General features: G+C 42.4%; 1 protein-coding gene across 5 annotated transcripts in view; it reads right to left on the reverse strand.

Annotated features, from left to right (window-relative positions):
• The window catches only part of LOC124048993 (tight junction protein ZO-2-like), a 39379-nt gene that overhangs the window by 7886 nt on the left and 11660 nt on the right, over positions 1 to 19833 (reverse strand). For 3 of the 5 annotated variants that reach the window (XM_046370246.1, XM_046370243.1, XM_046370242.1), the window contains exons 3-18: positions 13129 to 13182; positions 8761 to 8885; positions 8542 to 8644; positions 7687 to 8395; positions 7438 to 7541; positions 7109 to 7262; positions 6325 to 6436; positions 6008 to 6150; positions 2859 to 2925; positions 2532 to 2682; positions 2232 to 2340; positions 1894 to 2113; positions 1622 to 1806; positions 1362 to 1457; positions 1077 to 1156; positions 702 to 912 (exon numbers count right to left, since the gene is read on the reverse strand). In XM_046370246.1, the coding sequence (XP_046226202.1) occupies positions 702 to 912; positions 1077 to 1156; positions 1362 to 1457; positions 1622 to 1806; positions 1894 to 2113; positions 2232 to 2340; positions 2532 to 2682; positions 2859 to 2925; positions 6008 to 6150; positions 6325 to 6436; positions 7109 to 7262; positions 7438 to 7541; positions 7687 to 8395; positions 8542 to 8644; positions 8761 to 8885; positions 13129 to 13173 (2614 nt within the window). In that variant the 5' untranslated portion in view covers positions 13174 to 13182. Of the gene's footprint in view, positions 1 to 701; positions 913 to 1076; positions 1157 to 1361; positions 1458 to 1621; positions 1807 to 1893; positions 2114 to 2231; positions 2341 to 2531; positions 2683 to 2858; positions 2926 to 6007; positions 6151 to 6324; positions 6437 to 7108; positions 7263 to 7437; positions 7542 to 7686; positions 8396 to 8541; positions 8645 to 8760; positions 8886 to 13128; positions 13183 to 15015; positions 16323 to 16397; positions 19187 to 19833 lie in introns of those variants that run through there. The other 2 variants (XM_046370245.1, XM_046370244.1) reach the window with 2 other exon arrangements.

The raw sequence follows: 19833 nt of genomic DNA on the forward strand, positions 1-19833 counted from the left end.
GGACATTACGATTAAATCGGTCGACCTCTAACTGCAATACAATGCTGTACACTGTACTCTATAATTGTACACATGAATTGGATTGTGGGTTTACTAACGCATTAGTTATAGTTTGTTGACAAAAACGTTAATATGGTGACAACGATGTAGGCAGTGTAACGGTTATGGTATGAGGGTAGGGAAGGGAAAATGAGAGGAGGAGAGCGCGTATATGCAAGAAGGAATTATACAACTAGCAATGTGATGATGCTGTATGTTGTTGCTATGAAAGTGAACTGTGTGTGGGTTTATTCATTCCACCGATTCTGTTGCAATTTGTTTTTAAATGGAAGCATACAGGAAAAAAACAGAGGGACCTACCTGAATTTGTCAAATAGAAACTCGTTTTGCAACTGTTTGGATGAATGATGACCCCCCTGATCAGTTAGATGAAGGCAAGAGTGTGCAAAGCGGTATTGAATGTTTCACTGTCTGTCACCTTGATTACTCCAATTTTCTCTCGACCTGTTGTCGTTGTAAACTTCATTCATAGGCTAGGTTGGAGCAACCTCATGATGGGTATAGGGTAAATCCGAGTATCATGTAGCATCCTAAACCTATCGCTGTTACATTCAGCTGGGTGAATGGAATATGAATGCCAGTAATCTAATATGCTGTAAAATAAATAACACCACACTGGTGTGTGCATGTGTGGGACTGACCGGTGAAGAGGTGAGAACAGGTCTTCCTCAGTTTGACCGCCTGCTCGTAGAGCTTGCGGGCACTGCGGTTGGAGCCAGGTACCAGGCGGTTCCTCATGGTCTTGACGCCACCCTTGCTGTCCGGGTTGAGGAACACCACGATGGGGTACCACTGGGTATAATTCAGGGTGTCCACCGCCTTGGGAGTTACATCCAGCAGGGCATGGCGGTCCTGGGGAGACAGGGAAGAATGTCAACGTGAGGGGAGTGAAAGAAGAATAAGGTGAGGTGGAGTATGATGGAATTGAAACTGAGGAATGCAGTGTTCAAAAGAATGAGGAATATTACTATGGTGATGAAGAGGATGGTAGGTAAATGATCAGTGGTTGTCTTTACCTGTTCTATGATCTGTCGAATGGTATTGAGTCTCACCACGCCGGAGGACTTCTCAGTGCCTGCATCCTTGGGCTCAGTCTCTGTGTGGGCAAACAAAAACACATCAGCTTCTCACCAAAACACACACGCTCATAGAAGCATTAAGGCAGAGCTCAATTTAGCTTGCCTGGTCAGCAAAGGGTGAGAAATTTGCATTGAAATTAAAAATGCTAAAATAGAGTGCACCTAACGTAAATACATGATGCAAATTCATTCACAAGCATTAGTTAGGAGCACCATACTTACTGGCTATGACAAACTCTTCAGGCAGGTCGTTTCCCAGTTTCTCATTGACTGCGTCTGCGATGGGCCCAAACACAACCACTGGTCTCCTGAAGCCAGCTGAGGATCAACACAGACACACAGTATCTCACATCTGGAATGGACTTCCTACTTGCGATCTAGTGCAGACCATTATGGGAAAATAAATAATAATTTCAGAAACATTCAGTTGAAGTTAGGAAGTTCAAACAAAGGTTTAGTGTCTTCTGGCTTGGGTGACCTACCTTCTCGTAAGACCACCCTCTCATAGGCAGGGAAGCGTGTGGTGACAGAGACGGCAGTCAGGTCCTCTCTGCTCTTACGGAGGTCCTTCTTCTTCACCGCTCTTTGACCTCTCAACCTCCAGAAGTCTCCTCTGTCATTGGCTGTTCCTCTCTGGGCGTTCTGCACATTTGACATTTGTTCGGCCCTGAGAAGCAGAGAACACCATGCATCATAAATTGGCACCAACTACTAATCATTGCACGCACAGACACACATACCAGCACACACATACCTGCTCTTATTGGGGATGATACCCTTCTCCAGCAGCTGGTTGTCTTTGTCAGTGCGGCTGGCCAGCCAGTTGCCAAGCTTGCCATCATAGAGTGTGTCCGTCACCTTGAAGATCTCCCCACGGAAGAAGGGCAGGCTCTGGGGAACCTCTTTCTCATACTCAAAGTGGGTCCTGATGAAGAAAGAGTCCCCCCGACCCGATGCCAGGATGTCCTTATAGACTAGAACAGACAACACACACCACAAACTTCAAATTACTTGACCTGCAACATGACCTGAAATAATATGACTATATGAATATGACTTGCCTTAAATCTATAGAGTGAAGGCATTGCTCACCATCAGGTTTGCTCTGAGCCAGAATGGTGACATCATCTCCCTTTGGAATCTCCAGCAAGTACAGGACAGCATCCTCACGCACTATGCCCCTGAAGTCCATGTTATTCACCTGGACAGACAGACAAAGACATAACATTAGATCTATCACATAAAGCACTCATGAACAGACCTAAAGGGGTTTCAAACATGACACATTAAAAACACAGGAGACACACAAACATAATTAGACAAAGATATGCTATTCATATAGTGACACAGATCAAACAATGACATTAGACTAAGAGTTAACCCTTCCCCTACCTTCATGATCTGGTCCCCGGTGCAAAGGCCCTCATGTTCTGCAGGGCTGTCCTCCTGAACGCCTGCAATGAAGATTCCCACATCGTTTCCTCCCGCCAGCCTCAGCCCCACGCTATCTCCCTTCTGGAAACGCACCATCCCCGTGCTGGGGCTGGACAACACATAATAAATTTAAGACAAATGACAAGTTAATAACATTTGTAAATTTCTATACATAATCTACTTTAGAGTATACTACACTGATGAGTAAACAGAATCGGCACCCTAGACATATTCTCTGTAGATGAGGAACCAACACATACTGTGCATGTAAAGTCGATGACTCACCCGTATATGTCCTGGTCCTCTATGCTTGGCCTCAGTGGCAGCTTTGGGGCAACATTGACTACCGGTGCTGTAAAAAGAAAATCCTAGTGAGACAGATCAGTGATTGTGTGCTTCTTTTAGCATTACTATGATGGAGGTGTAAGTAGGGCTGTGACGGTCATGAAGTTTTGTCTGCCGGTTATTGTCATGCAAAAGACTGCCAGCCAGTTTCTCGGTAATTAACAAAGATGTTGAGCATCGCCAAGCCTCCACCCATACAAGCCACGGGTGTGCTTTTTGAACATCTACATAAAAATAAAAAATCTAAATAAATAAAATGTAATATACACTATCACAAATCCATTACTTATTTTATGCAGGAATGAAGAAACATTATGATATGATGAACATGTATTTCAGAAGAACAGAATATGAGTTGGCCTACTGGTTATGCACAGTCCAGTGTGATTATTTTATATGATTTTATAGTAAGAAGAATATAATTAAACTATGCTGAATAAAATATAAAGGATATTTTTCCCATTCTGGAGCGAGTGAGCATTGAAGCATAAAAGTGATCATTTGAAACAGGTCCTATACTCTAGATTTATAGTTATTTTGCTCATTTAGTTGTGACGGATACAAACCTTAATATCTTAGAAATCAAAACATATGGGCTGCATGATGCAACTACAAGCTATTGATTATTTGATAACATAAAAAATAAAGAAATTGCACTCGGTTCCTTGCTTCAGGCTGCACATTCTGTTCTCACATCAAGAGGTCATATTTTTACCCATCAGACTATTCTCAATTTAATCTAGTCTTGTAAAATTAGTTTTGATATAGAACAGCCCATTATCAAATGGGCAGGGGGGAAAATGACATAATGCAGTCAATAGCCAACGGAGGATGCTTTCCCAATGGTTCGTTCAATCATGCAGGTAGGTTACTCCATTGATTTCACTCCATGCATCAACTCCTGTTTGAGAAGCATGCAGCCTCTTGCTGCTTGACTGATAATATTCCACCCAAACTCTGTATGCTATTGGCTCTCCAACCCTGTTCCTGCAGCTACCCAGTGCTTAATTTGGGAAACCAAATTAAATATTTTCGGGAACATCAATAGTAGTGTTGGTAGGTAGCCTAGTAGTTAGAGCGTTGGGCCAGTAACCGAAAGGTTGCTGGATCGAAACCCTGAGCTGGGATTTGTCGTTCTGCCCTTGAGCAAGGCAGTTAACCCACTGTTCACCAGGCGCCGAAAACAGATGTCGATTAGGCAGCCCCCACCCGCACCTCTCTGATTCAGAGGGGTTGGGTTAAATGCGGAAGACACATTTCAGTTGAAGGCATTCAGTTGTACAACTGATGAGGTATCCCCCTAGTAGGTCTAACATGTTTCCACAATAAAACATAATTCAACTCTGCGCTGGAGAAAGGAATTAAAGAGAGCGATGTTAACGCACAGTGGTGAGATATTCTGTAACTAAAAATGTAATTATTAATTTAATTATGAAAATGTAAAAAATGCCCTATTACTAGGCTACTCCAAATTAAATACACTATAATTGTAGGCTAACTGTTGCCCTGCACAGACCTGGTGGATCTTCAAGGCATTCCTAGTCGATCGCCAAACATTGCTGTTGAAAAGCCATCGATAAATGCCTGCGCTCCTTTATTGTTCGCGTTGCACTGTTAGAGGTAGGTGCACTTGATTCAGAAGCCCTGAGTGTTCCCATTTTGAACCATTTTATTTGTCTGAAGCAAACAAGCTCAAATCACAGCACCTACAAGTTAGATACTAGCCTATGTGAGATTTCATAACTTAAAACCATGACCAGAGAGAGAGACGTCAAAGAATAAAGCAAAGAGCTGCTGTTTTTATGAGTGAGTTAATGTTAAATGTTTTACCTGGCACTGTCAGTCTTTATTACAAAAAATAAAATACCTTCTCCCTCCCACTTGCTCCGCAGCAGCAATGAATGAGTAGCCAAGTGTATCGATAGCCCTGCGTTTGTATTATTAGCAGCTCGTCGTGTCTATTTTAATATCAAGGAATATTTCACTTTCTCTGATCATAGGAACATGAATTTGTGCTTGATGATGCGGTGCGACTCGATTTTCGTCATAAGGTGGAAGACTGTGTCCCCTCTCTCTGGTCAGTCTCACCAGAGGAAAGAGGAATGAGAGAGCAGGGACTTTGAGAGGCTGACCCTTTGCTGCTCTCTCCCTCCGCAGAGACTAATGCCATGTTCAAAACAACTGGAAACTCGGACATCTCCCGACTTTAGTACATTCAAGACAACTGGGACCTCTGAAAAAAATTGGATTGCCTGGGAAAAAACGTTTTGAGCAGTCGTCCAAATCAGAATTCCAAGACGGAAACTCTGGCACCTTTCTAGAGCTCCGATTTTCCGACTTGAACATCATGGAAAGGTGTCTTAAAAGCACCATTACCATCAAATGCAGGTACCATCAGTCCAGTAAAATAAAAAAGTTAATTATTTCAAATCAGAGCTACACCAACTGATCTATTTTGTTATCAAAGCTTGAGTTTTGAAATATATGGTCTGAGAAGAACAATATTGTCAGGCCAGGCATATTCACCAATATTCTGTGATAATGTATTAGGCCTGCCTACAGCACAAATGGAATTCCTACAGAACTGTTTTTATTTAGGTTAATGTTAGATTTTTTAAAAACATCACTTAAAAAAATGTAAGTGTTAGATCTCGGCTTGCTTTTTGGCTGCGAAAGTGATCTTTACTCAGAAAAGGTTGGTGACTACTGGCCTAGGCCTATAAGTTCTTTCACAGACTCATTAATAGAATGTTTGGAGCATAGTAGAAAATAACCAGCCCATCCAGTGTGCATAATAAACATTTGCATTGACATCAGAGTGGTTAGAGGGACAGTAGAGTCCTGAGTACCATTAGTGACCTGATGGTCATTAACAAGTTAGGTACTACCAACGCATGTTCAGAGTACATAAAAGGAGAATATCGTGACTCAATGGTCATGTGGAATTTGACTGTGTTAATGACATAACTGCCGGTAATAAGGTATAGCACTAGGTGTACGTTACCCGATGCTGGTTATATAATAACAGGTAAATGTGAGGATAAAATTAGTATCTATCGTATTCATTTGTTTAAAGGCATTGTAGTTACCTGGGGGCGTTTCTTGGCAGGACTCCTCCCTCTCTGCTTGCAGAGGGGGCGTGTTCTCCATAACTCTATCTGATACTCGTGCCGGCATGGCGAACGGTGTCGGCATGGCGCCCATCTTAGCCAGCCTGCTTGGTGGGTCCTCCCTGATAACGCACACATAATCCTATGATTCTCAAACTCTACAGCACAGCTACAGTCAAAGCAGACTATTCTCATAGTGATGGAGTAAAAAACAGTCATTCTGTAAATATCTGAACTTGTTACCGGTACATAAGAGTGATCCATACTGCAGGTGGGACCAGAGGGTGACAGGTTACCTAGGTTTGTCTCGGAGCCTCTCATTGGAGGAATGGGAAGACAGGTCTGAGGTGGGGGCCCGTCGGTCATCCTGTGGCGAGTAGGAGCGGTATGACCCGATCTCGGATATATCTGGAACACAAAATATCACCAACATCTAGTTCATCTTCAGACAGATCACCCAAGTCATGATTCATACATACAGCCTCAGTGAAACACCAACTCAACTTTTTACCCAAGAAACATATTCTAAGTAGAGTGAAACAGACACAGCAAACCTCACACAGTTATTACACTGTGGCAGTGACTGATACACAGGCATGCACTCCTGTACTCAACCTAGCTGCAGTTCCAATCTTAGACATTTCAGACCACAAGATAATACAATTCTGTCATATTCAATAGATGGATTATGAGGGGTATTATATTCCCCAGGCAAGTGCTCACACACCACATCCCTGAATGGAACATTGTGGGTGAGAAGCCTCTGGGTCATGTGACATCTCTATACCAATGATCGTGTGGAGGGTGAGTAAAGTAAAATAAAATAAAAGGATTATCCCAAAAAGGTGGAAAGTGCTTTTTGTAAGAATCAAACATAAAAACTAAACAGAAATTTCAATAAAACCAGACAGGGACAGAACAATGAACAGAAGAAAACGTACATGTTCAAATCAGAAGATTATACAGAAGGTCAATGAAAGAAAAAAAGCACTGGGACAGTTCTGAATCGGTCCACATAAAAAGTTTTCCTTAAAAAGGAAAGGAGCTGCTGCAACAGAGACAGAGTGGAGGGTCTCTCACCATCGAGCTCAGAGTCACTGTCTACCAGGGGAGGAATCCTGATGAGGACCTGTCTTCTGTCTCTCTGCACCACCAGCTGCAGCTTCCCACGAGACTTCTCGATCAGCTTCCCTGCATCACTCAGAGACAGGTTCTCGGTCACCGTACCATTGATCTGACACAGGGTGAGATGTCAAAGCACATTCACATCTGTAGCCACCTATCTAAGAGAGTGTTGTCATGCTTTTGGCCAACTCTACACATCATTTTTGAAGAGGCAGCACTGAAACAATACTTCCCCCAGGGCAGAGATAAAACAGTGGTATGTCCGTGTCTGAGGCCCTTCCTACCTTCAGTATGATGTCTCCCTCCTGGAGGTTGCCATCCCTGCAGGCCAGACCTGTGCTGGTCATCTCCTTAATGAACAGCTGACTACCCAGATGCAGACCATACTCTAGAACAAACACACGTCAACATAAAAACTAAGCAAACATTTAAAAACAAGCAGTCTTGGAGGAGAGGGTATGTAGAGTCAACAGAAATGGAGGAGCAAGAGATCAATCAATATAATGTAATATTTCGTATAGACCTATACTGACCTTCGTTGGGCCTGTTCTTCAGTAGCAGCACACTAACGGGTTTCTCCAGGGGCTCCGGCTCCCGAGGAGGGCGGGACATGGGGATTGGCATGGAGGCGGGGGAGGGTGAACGGTCCAGACGTTCCCTGCTCCCACTCCTCTTCATCTGCTCCTTCTGGTCGCGGTCACTAGGAACACGTTTGCGGTTCCGCTCAAAGCTGTGGTCGCGACCGTGACTGCGGGCAGGACTGTGACCAGCTCTGTATCGCAAGTCAGGGCTGTTAGTCCGGTCCAGAGTGCGTTCGCTACGGAAACGCCTGTCAGGGCTGGGGTCGCGGTCAAGAGTGAGATCACTACGGTAACGCAGATTGGGGCTGTGGTCACGGTCAAGAGTGCGGTCACTTTTGTAGCGGCGGTCAGGGCTACGTTCGCGGTCCAGAGTCCGACCTTTGCTGCCATCTCGTCTGTACTGCCTCTCTGGATCAAGGTCCCTCTCCATACTCCTGCCCCGGTCATCTCGACCGTAATGCCGGTCAAAACCCTGTCCCTGGTAGCCAGCGTCTGTGTAACCTCCCCTCTCCTGGCTGTGGTCACGATCTTGATGACCTCTGCGTCCACTGTACACACTGTGGCGGTCCTGGTCATAGTCATTGTTGTTGAAGACACGGTCGTCAGGGGAAGGGCCTTGTTTCAGCAGGTTGACCGGAACCTTCCTGGGCCTCTTGACCGTCTGTCAAAACCAAAGACCACATCAGGCACTGACTGAACAGTCAGGAATCATTGACACTTATCCAACCCTCAGATCCCAAACTCCTATACTTGAGTCCTAAATGTAAAATCACAAGCATCTTCATCTTTTGCCACCATTATACTCACAATTTTGGCTACTTTTCCACACTTTCTGAGGGTCTGTACAGCGAAGGAGTGTGGCACACCATCCATGGGAGTAGCGTTCACCTGCACCACCCGGTCATTCTCACTACAAAACACAATTAACATGAGGGAAAACAAATCCACTGTGAGATATTCAAACTGCAGATTAAAATGACAGAACACATGATGCATCATTATGACTGATAGACAGGAGGTACGTACAATAGCAGGCCATCGGCGGGCCCTCCCTGAAGCACGTCAGACACTACTATGGACATCTCTCCGTTTTCCTCATTGGGGTTGTCCCGCCCCCCGGACACTGCAATACCAAAACCCATCTTGGGGTCCTGCAGTGAAGAAGACATGTATTAGAGAGGTGTTTGTATTAGATTTTTGTGCATGCAAGCACCTGTGTCCTAGTCTGTTCAGGTGTCGGAGTGAATATATCTAATTCTTTTAAGTACGTCTAAGTTTACTTTTTGTGTGTGTGTACCCTTCTGTCCCGGTCCTTGTTGTCGGAGTGGTGTACCTGCCCCTGCGCTGCCCAGATGAGATTGGAGCAAAGATTTGATGGTCCTCCAAGACTCCACCCCACCCCACCCTCTCCCATCTGTACAAATTTTTTTTAAAGTAAAATTGCTCCTCTCCAATGTCTTTCAATAACAGAGAGAGACAGGGACAATGGAGGCAATGGATTGTTAGAGAGCGAGTGATATGGTAAGCTAAAGAAAGCGGAAGGGAAAATTGGAACGAGGATCGTGAAAGAAACTGGGACTTAGGGGATGTAGAAGGATGGATGAAGAAAGAGTCTAGAGAGCACATATGACAGCTGGATGTGGAAGGGTCAGTGATGTGGTGGTCAACAAATCTATTTGTTAAAAGCAGCTTCATATCCAGAGCATAGAGTGAGGCTATGAGACAATGAGTGTGAGCTACACACGATTAACAGTGCTGGGCAGATGTGCATGCATGGAATGTGTGCTGTAGATGGATGAACATGTTCTAGATCAGTGGTTCCCAAACTTATTAGTCCCATACCCCTTCAAACATTCAACCTCCAGCTGCGTATCCCCTCTAGCACCAGGGTCAGCACACTCTCAAATGTTGTTTTGACATCATTGTAAGCCTGCCACACACACTACACAATACATTTATTAAAAACATAAGAGTATGAGTTTTCCACGAGCCAGATTTTGAGTGACAAAGAACTTTAATAGGACAAGGGTACAAATAATAATAATAATTAAGCTCTTTATTTAACCATCGTACATATAAAACCTTATTTGTTCATCAAAATTGTGAATAACTCACCACAGGTTTAGGAGAAGGATGTGGTTGAAAGGATGCACATAACTCTGGAATGTTGGGTTGTATTGGAGAGTCTCAGTCTTAAATCATTTCCCACACAGTCTGTGCCTATATTTCATTTTCATGCTAGTGAGGGCCAAGAATACACTCTCACATAGGTACATGGTTGCAAAGGGCATCAGTGTCTTAACAGCACATTTTTTTGCCAAGGCAGGATACTCCTAATCGAGAAATCTGGCAGTGGCTTCTGATTAAATGACATTTTCACAGAACTGCTTGTTGCAATTTTAATGAGACTCTTGTTCATATATCGGTAAGTGGACTGGAGGCAGGGCATGAAAGGGATAATGAATCCAGTTGTTTGGGTCATCCGGTTCAGGAAAGTACTTGTGTAATTGTGCACCCAACTCACTCAGGTGCTTTGCTATATCACATTTGACATTGTCCGTAAGCTTGAGTTAATTTGCACACACACAAAAAAACAAACATACAATGATGGCAAGACCTGTGTGTTATCCTTGTTTATGCAAACAGAGAAATCCAACTTTTTAATCATAGCCTCAATTTTGTCCCACACATTGTATATAGTTGAGGAGTCCCTGTAAATCCTAGACTCAGATCATTCAGGTGAGAAAAAAACATCACCCAGATAGGCCAGTCATGTGAGAAACTCATCATCATGCAAGTGGTCAGGCAAGTGAAAATGATGATCAGTAAATAACATTAAGCTCGTCTCTCAATTCAAAAAATATGTGTCAATACTTTGCCCCTTGATAACCAGCGCACTTCTGTATGTTGTAAAAGCGTTACATGGTCACTGCCAATATCATTGCATAGTGCAGAAAATACACTAGAGTTCAGAGGCCTTGATTTAACAAAGTTAACCATTTTCACTGGATTGTCCGAAACATCTTTCAAGCTGTCATTCATTCCCTAGGCAGCAAGAGCCTCTCGGTGGATGCTGCAGTGTACCCAAGTGTCTTCAGGAGCAACTGCTTGCACGCCCGTTAACACTCCACTATGTCTCCCTGGCATGGCTTTTGTGCCATCAGTACAGATACCAAAACATCTTGACCACCAACGTCATTTTAAATGTCACAAACATGTCCAGTACTTTAAAAATATCCTCTCATGCTGTCCTGGTTTCCAGTGGTTTGCAGAAGAGGATGTCTTCCTTAGTTGACCCCCAATAAATGTAACCGACATATACCAGGAGCTGTGCCAGGCCCGCCACGTTTGTTGACTCATCCAGCTGTAAATGCATAGAACTCACTGGTTTGTATGCAAATCAGTAATTGTTTCAAACATCTCCTGCCATGTCACTGATGCGTCGTGAAACTGTTGTTTGATAAAGACATTGTCTGTATAGTTGTTTTGGCCTTTTCCCCCAGCATTGTACCAGCTATATCTGCGGCAGCAGGAAGAATTAAGTCCTGCACAATGTATGGGGCTTGCCTGTCCTAGCCCTGGGTAGCTCACCATTCTAGATGCTTTTAGCCCCTTCTTATTAATGGTATCTTTTGCTTTTATAGGTCTTACTACTCGAAAGTCTGAATTCTCGCTCAAAAAACTCCTGCGGCTTATTGTTCAAATTGGCATGTTTTGTTTCTAAAATGTCTGTGCAAGAGTGAAGGTTTCATCGAGTTGTGAGACTTTTGCACATACAACACACTGTGGCTGAGGAAAGGCACTACTCCCAATATAAGTGAACCCCAAATCAATGTAGTTCATCATATTTGCGCCTCTGATGGTCCAATGTCTGGTTCGGTGCTTTCCCTGGGTAAGGGTGCAGTAGCTCTTCAGCTGCATCAGATTCACAACTGTCAGTGTCCATGCTAGCCGGGCTAACAACAAATGTAGAATTACTGATGCTGGCATTGGATGTGCTCATGGAAGCATCTGTCATCGACAGATGCAGGTGTAGTAGCACTGCTGGTAGTAGCAGTACTACCAGTAGAGCTGGTATGTATGAGTCTATGGACGTGGGCTTTACTTTTTTTTTTTAACCCTTTATCCATTTGAGCAAACGGAATGAGCAGCAGCTACGTTTGGCTACATACAGACAGTTAGTGGAATTTTCACGAGAGAGTAATACCGTACCTAAATCAGCTGTGCATGCGCCAATTGATTTTGTCCCACCACACCAAACGCAATCACGACATGCAGGTTGAAATTTCAAAACAAACTCTGAATCAAATATATTAATTTGGGGACAGGGCAAAAAGTATTAAATATTTATGGCAATTTAGCTAGCTAGCTTGCAGTTGCTAACTAATTTATATCCTATTTAGCTAGCTTGCCGTTTCTAGCCAATTTGTCCTGGGACATATACATTGAGTTGTTATTTTACCTGAAATGCACAAGGTCCTCTACTCTGACAATTAATCCACACATAAAAACAGTCAACCGAATCATTTCTAGTCATCTCTTCTCCTTCCAGGCTATTTCTTCATTGGACTTTCTATGGTGATTGGCATTGAACTTTCATAGTTATCACGACAACCGACCGAACTCAGTTCATCTTTCAATCAACCACGTGGGTATAACCAACAAGGAGATGGCATCTGGGCATCTGCTTCTATAAACCAATGAGGAGATGGGAGAGGCAGGACTTGCACCACGTTCAGGGTCACAAATAGAACTGACTGTATTAGCGCTTGGCAACGCAGACGCTTGTTGGCGCGCAAGCAGTGTAGGTGCAATAATTGAATAACATGCATGTTTACATTTATTTCGCACACGACTCAAGAGGTGTGGTCAGCATTTAACGGTTAATTTGATTGGATGTTAATTATTTGACTAGGCTACCTGTATTTGACATTGTGTTGTGATTTTCCTGAACACTAGATGGTTTAATTTTGGGCAGTGAAATGAGGCTATTCAGGCGAGAAAAAAAACCTCACCCAAATGTTTAGACCCGTTGGAAAATATAAATGGACTGTTTCAAAATGTGAAGATTTTAATTTTACGTGGATCACATTTTTATTTGGAGTACCCTCGACGGCACTCTACGTACCCCTGGGGTTGATATTATAGCACGTTTTGAAAGAAATGGAGCTTAAAAGGATCTACAGTATATTGCATTGTAATCTGGTGGTGTAGCTGTAGATGGAAATTATAATTCATATCTGGTTTGGTTATAACCCTAAAAGAAGGGTAAATGTTATGCACTGAAATGTGATATGGTTGGAGTAAAGGGTGTTATGGTTGCAGTAATGGCAAGCAATATATTGTATTGTGTAGTAATCCAGTGCGGTGTGTGTATTGCAAAACTAGACTTACCCTCTGCAGTGTCACAGTATACTGCTCCCACATGGTTTCCTCCATGACTGGGCTCTTTGGGAGAAGGGCACATTCCATAATAAGGGTTAGAACAGGATATATTAACCATTTGTTTCTCATTTCAACAAGACATACGGAGTCAGATTAATCTTGAATGACCATGCCAATAGAATACATCAAAACATTGTACTCCAAATTTCATATAGCCAACACAAAAGATGTGTACTAAAAAAACAGTACTATACCTGGCACAAACTCTTATGTTTCCAACACATGCTCTCTGAGCACATAGTACAGTACACACCAACTAATCACTTTGCCTGGCTAACCAGACTCCTTCCTACGCCACGCCCACGGAAGAATTCCTTCTCCATAATGAGTCTAGATCGGAGTACCTCCCCAACCCGTCACAAAATGTGAACACATTAGGAGCCGTCCGATTGGTCCAGAAACCAAGGGGTTGGGCCAGAGCCAGAACACACGTGGGTAAAGTGTCCTTTTGAAAATGTGTCATTGGCTTTGATACTTGGTTAGAGACGATCCAATCACTGATTACTGTTTGTACAACTTCAATGATGGCAGTCTCTGACTAAAATATGTAGCAAACAGAGCAGTGGAAGAATTTAGTGTGAGTTATCAGTCTACTAACCAGTATCACACATGGACTACTGATTCCACACACCCTCAGCCTTACAACACAGAACCCATACCACCAGTTGAAAACAGAAAACTCTACTAATATAACCACTGACACACATTTTTACCATCTTCACTCACTGCAACTACTACACCCATCATGAAACACTTGTCACAACTGCCTGTCTACCTGCTTACCTTTCCACCCAAAGACCACCTGTCTAACTATCTAGAGCCAAGCTGGAGTCACTCACAAGCCCCTTGAGGATGGGGGTGGCCTTGTAGGTGTGGATCCATTTCCTGTGCTGGTGAAGGACAGTCTTCATGGTTTCTCCTCTATCTCCACTGATGCGCTGCTACAACTCTACCTCCTCCATTTCCACAGCAGCACCAGCGGTACTCTAAACACCCTGCTTTGGCCTGCCTAGCTTTGACATAAGCTGGATTCTGCTGGCCTACATTCAGCGCAAATCCCACCATCCACAGACTGTGTTTACACAATCGCACACAACCATGCTGATGATTAAAATACACACAGACTTAAATCGCACACACATACAAATGAGTATGCAATTGTGTGTGTAAGCATTTAACCCAAATACTCACACATACAGAAAAACAAACGCTTTAACCACATACTTTAAAAAACACACGGGGGCACACAGCCAATCTGAGAGCGCAGGTTTGAAGAACTATTTTTTATTTTTTTAACTTAAAATGAAGTGGAGCTGAATCCCTGTGATGCTGACATCTCCAGCGCAGGCTTTTGAAAATGGGGGCATCACTCTGGCTGACAGAGGATGGGACAGATCATAATCCACTTTTAGAAGTTTGGACTCACAGGACAGATAAGGAGTGGTACGGGAGGACTGGGGTGTATTCATTAGTGCACACTAGCAAACTGTTGCAAAATGTTGTGCAACAGAAAACCTTTTTGCAGCAAAAATGAACTGTACTTTCCCAATAGAAACGGCTAGTCCTCTGTTTGGTTCCTAGTGAATAAACCCCTTGACTATTGCTATGACTCAATATAGAATGAGCATATATTGATTGACACAGGTATTCTACAGACTAGTAGAACTACATTGTAAATCACTTGTGATTAAGTGTGAGGAATGAGGATATAGCCACACGTGATGGAGGATATTGCAAAATCCACCATGAAAAAAAAAAGACAAGACAATTGGAATCAGTATGGATACTAGTTAGCAGACCAGAGCGTGGGAGTCTGGGGGTCTGTAGTATGTATACCTCCAGGCAGAGAGATGGAATGTTGGGCAGTGCAACAGTGCGTTCCCGGATATCTGAAGTAGCCAGCATTATGGAAAATGTATCCAGCTTGTGGATCAGCGAGGGAACATTTTACAGGACAGGAGCTCACCAAAAATACCAACATTTACCACACACGTATTCCATCTCCCACAGTACAGCATCTTAAAACCACTCCTAACAAATCCTTCCCTTCATTCACCTGACCAGCTGTCGGGGAGAGTGGTGCTACATCCTAGTGGTAGGACTGTGGTATTGAGTATGGAGGCACAGAGAGAACCAAGTGTGTATAGTATGCTTGCTACTACTGTACATCCGTCTCTCCTGAACAGTGATGAGAACAGGGTACAGGCATGCCCAGTGGCACAGTGAGTCAAATTGGCTTTTTCTGCTGTGTGATGTCATTTAGTTCACTGGCAGGTCAGCTGGCTGAGTCTTGGCTTCCTGAGAGTATTACACGAGAACACAGTTTCTCTGATGAGAATGAGCATTTCCACATCGAAATGGCTGGAATAACACTGAGCTACCCTCATAGGATGTGGCTTAGAAGAACAGATCCTTTAATCTCACTCAGACAAGAACAAAAAAGTGCATGCAGCGCTGTCAATCATAAACACAGACACATAACTGCAAAGAGAGCACAAGCAAGGCAACCAACCATACTAAAAAAACGAATATACACACGACAGCTAGAACTCGGGCAATGAAAAGCTATAGTTCCCATTATGGCAGAAGTAGTGTGGTTTTATCTGAAGGGTAGCCATCAATCTAATCCACTCTATATTGTTTGGTTGTAGTACGCCCTCTATTTGCAGTACAGCCACATTACATGGAGTGACTACGCACTGTCTATTAAATACACGGGAACATTAAAAAAGGATCATAACTACGCTGTATATCACCTCAGGGTAGGTAACTTCTACCAACAGCAATCCATTAAAACCACTAGTAGGATTTTTTTTTTTGGGGGGGGGTATTGACTCCCAAATATTGCCATACTTGCGCAGACGCAATCATGAATAAAGTTTTACTAAATTATTCCTTTGATTTCCCATTGTGCAATGACTTCAAACACCATATTAAGTAATATCTTCACTTCATACGGAATATCAGAACGTGGCTTGGCATGCAAAAGTTGACATGCACAGCCCTTTGATGGTAGCGACGAGTAAACTCATTCCTTCGTGATACTATGTAACGTTAGCAGGTGGAAACATTCCAGTTAGGGTCCCGTGACAGACTTGAAACTTTGTAAAACATTTGTTCTCTAGTGTGTGCGTGTCAGCGAAATTAACATTGCAACAAGATGATTAAACAATAAGGAATCATTTATAATGGACCTTAGAATCGTTAATTTTACTTACTTTGAAATAATGTGTCTCATATCTGCTAAGACTGAAGAGTCTCCCTCCATTTACCGGCATCATGCACTTTCAAACCAGAGACCACTTTTCTTGTGATTTAAACAAAGGAAATTCGACAACGACTATTGTTAAAAGTAACATGCAGCCTATCCAATATCATATTTAACATTTTTCCCATGTTTTATTTATTTAATTATCAGTAAAACAACCCAGCAAATTGAGTGAGTCTGAAAGCGCTGAAAGGGAAAACCGTATTAGGATGTACCAATTCAAGATGGGGTAATCTAAGTGGTCTCGATATTTATCTCGACAAATATGTAGAGCAATTGCAGTCCATTGCTACAACAAAGACTCAAATAACTGATAGCAATGGTCAAATGTGCATTTTACTTTTACAAAAAAAAAAATGTAAACACGCATTCATTTTTGCTTGGAATTGCTGTACATTTTCTGGCAAAATGGATCCTTCCAGATTACTGAAAGCAACCACATTCACATAGAAATAGGAGATATAGATCTGTCATTATAGAAAGCAAGTCTAAGAAGTGGCATCTCTTCAATGTTCACATGTTTTAAGTTTTGTTTTTTTACTATAAGTGTTGTACACAAGCTTCAAACAGCTGAAAATACAATATTTGTAGTTATGGAAAAGTAATTTCACAGTGGTTTAGATAGTACACTGATGCTTTACAACAGGGGTCCTCAACTACTATTTCAGAAGGTCCAGTGACAAATTTCCTTGGTGGCAAAGGTCTTGATGGATATAGTCCTTTATTGGCGCTGTGGTACAGTTGGTGGCAAAGGTCTTGATGGATATAGTCCTTTATTGGCGCTGTGGTACAGCATAGTAACAAACAGGTCTGTACATTAAATGAGACTAAGAATTTGAATTACAACTAATTTAGAATGTAAACATGCTGAAGAACAAAAGTGGTTGCATATTTGTCTATGCAAAAACATTTGCTTGAAGATAAACTCATGGAAAAGATCAAACAGATCCCAGTGTCAGATTACAAAACACAAGGGCATTCAGAATGCACCATACATTTAACTCTGAATGGCCTCAAGTTGTTAAATTAAATCTTCAGGTAAAATTTCAGTTCTCCGCAATGCTGTAGAATCTGACATTGGGAACAGTTTGATCTTTTCCATGAGCTCATCTTTTAGTTTACCTTCAAGCAAAGTGTCAGCAACTTCACACATGCTGAGATGGTCAAAGAATGCATCTGGAAAAGTTGGTTTTCTCCCAAAACCCAAGCTATCCTCAGTGAACACTCCATTGCATGTTGTTGGGCTGTCAGGGAATTGACAAGGACTTTGGTGTGGGATTTGAGTAAATTAATCTGTTAATCTGTTAACATTGACACTTTTCACAAGAGCTACGGACACATTGGTTTTGTGCTAGTTGCAGGGAGAATGAATTAACATTGTTCCATCCACTCGTCTTTCACTTTATTTTTTATTTAACAAGCCATATTAAACAAAGATACTGGTAACAAAGTTCCTTATGTCATATTTACAGTTGAACTGCAGTCAAAATCGTCTTTCTGCCTGCTTGTCCCAAGGTTCCACAAAGGATATTTGAATTAATGTGATTGTGTAAGACGTGGCCACTCGATTGGATTAATAGGCACTAGTAGAGGTGGGCGTTGCTTCAATCGAGAGAGCAGTGTTGCCAACTTAGCGACTGTCTCTATATTTAGCGACTATTCATACCACTAGCGGCACATTTTTAAAAAAGCGACTAGCGACAAATCTAGCGACTTTTTCTGGTGTTATTGGACACTGACTTGAAAGCACGTATCGTTCTTACTCTTCTCAACAAGCAGCGGGTCCTGCAGTGGGCCCCACCCCCATCCCAAAGCACTCACAGGCGGCCCAGTCCTCACGTAGCAGTCCCTCCCAGCTGCAGTCAGTGCAGGAGATGTTCACCCCTCCGCCTCCAGACTGCAAATGAATCGCGCATGGGAGAAGCCTCCGCTGGCTGATCCCGCTCTGGCTTACATAGAAATGTTAAAAATTAACCTGAGCCAGACTAGTTACTTACCATAATTTTCTCACATTGCCATTGACAATTTTTTCTATTGTCTCTTTTTGGTCCATTTAGATTGTATACAAAAAATATATAAAAATGTTCATGTTTTACTGTGACTTGTTGTAGGCTCCTAAGTGGACCATAAGGTTAAAAACCAAATTAAGAAAAATAAAAAATAAAATAAACTAAGTAACTCCGCCAAAGTGTCTCTTTTGGGTCACTTTTGCCGGTCCCAAACCCAGATAAAGGAGGAGGGGTGGAATTGTGACATTAAAAAAGAACAAGAATCAACAGAAGTTCATTTGTAGTTCTAAACATATTTAGGGTGTTTTTTTACTCCTTTTTGTCTCTCCCACAACATTATTCCTCTCGCCTAACAGCGTCCATCACAATTTCATGCACATGGCCAATTATGCAAATTAGGTGATAGCGTCCTTTAGCAACTTTTAGGACAGTCAATAGCTACTTTCCTTACTGAGGAGTTGGCACCAGAGAGAGTGAGAGGTTGAAGAGGCCGCTGCGCCCGGCAGATTTTTTTAATGCTGTCAAAAAATAATGTATTGACTTTAATATAACAAAATTAAAATATGTTGTCCCATCCGGATTGACTGTTCTCTGGGTCAGGACTGGACCGCCAGTTGAGTTTGGCTGCTCTACACTATACTTCCTGCTTGTTTTGTCACAACCTGAAATTAGGTGAACTATTCAAATTTTAGCAACCAGGAAATGACGGAGGGATTTCTGCATCACACACACACAGTCAAAAGTTTGGGAACACCTAATCATTCCAGGGTTTCTCTTTGTTTTTGCTATTTTCTACATTGTAGAATAACAGTGAAGGCATAAAAACTATGAAATAACACACATGGAATCATGTAGTAACCAAAAAAGTGCTAAACAAATCAAAATATAGTTTAAATTTGAGATTCTTCAAAGTAGCCACCCTTTGCCTTGATGACAGCTTTGCACACTCTTGGCATTCTCTAAACCAGCTTCATGGAGGTAGTCACCTGGAAAGTATTTGAATTTACAGGTGTGCCTCGTTAAAAGTTCAATTGTTGAATTTCTTTCCTTAATGCTTTTGAGCCAATCAGTTGTGTAGGGATCGTATACAGATGATGGTCTTTTACCAAATAGAACTAAGTCCATATTATGGCAAGAACAGTTCGAATAAGCAAAGAGAAATGACAGTCCATCATTACTTTAATACATGAAGGTCAGTCAATCTGGAAAATAAAGAACTTTGAATATTTCTTCAAGTGCAGTCGCAAAAATCATCAGGCGCTATGAGGACCGCCACAGGAAAGGACGATCCAGGAGTTACATTAGTTCATTAGAGTTACCAGCCTCAGAAATTGCAGGCCAAATAAATGCGTCGCAGAGTTCAAGTAACAGACACAT

Source organism: Oncorhynchus gorbuscha, linkage group LG11 (genome assembly GCF_021184085.1).
Source record: "Oncorhynchus gorbuscha isolate QuinsamMale2020 ecotype Even-year linkage group LG11, OgorEven_v1.0, whole genome shotgun sequence".
NCBI lineage: Eukaryota > Metazoa > Chordata > Actinopteri > Salmoniformes > Salmonidae > Oncorhynchus > Oncorhynchus gorbuscha.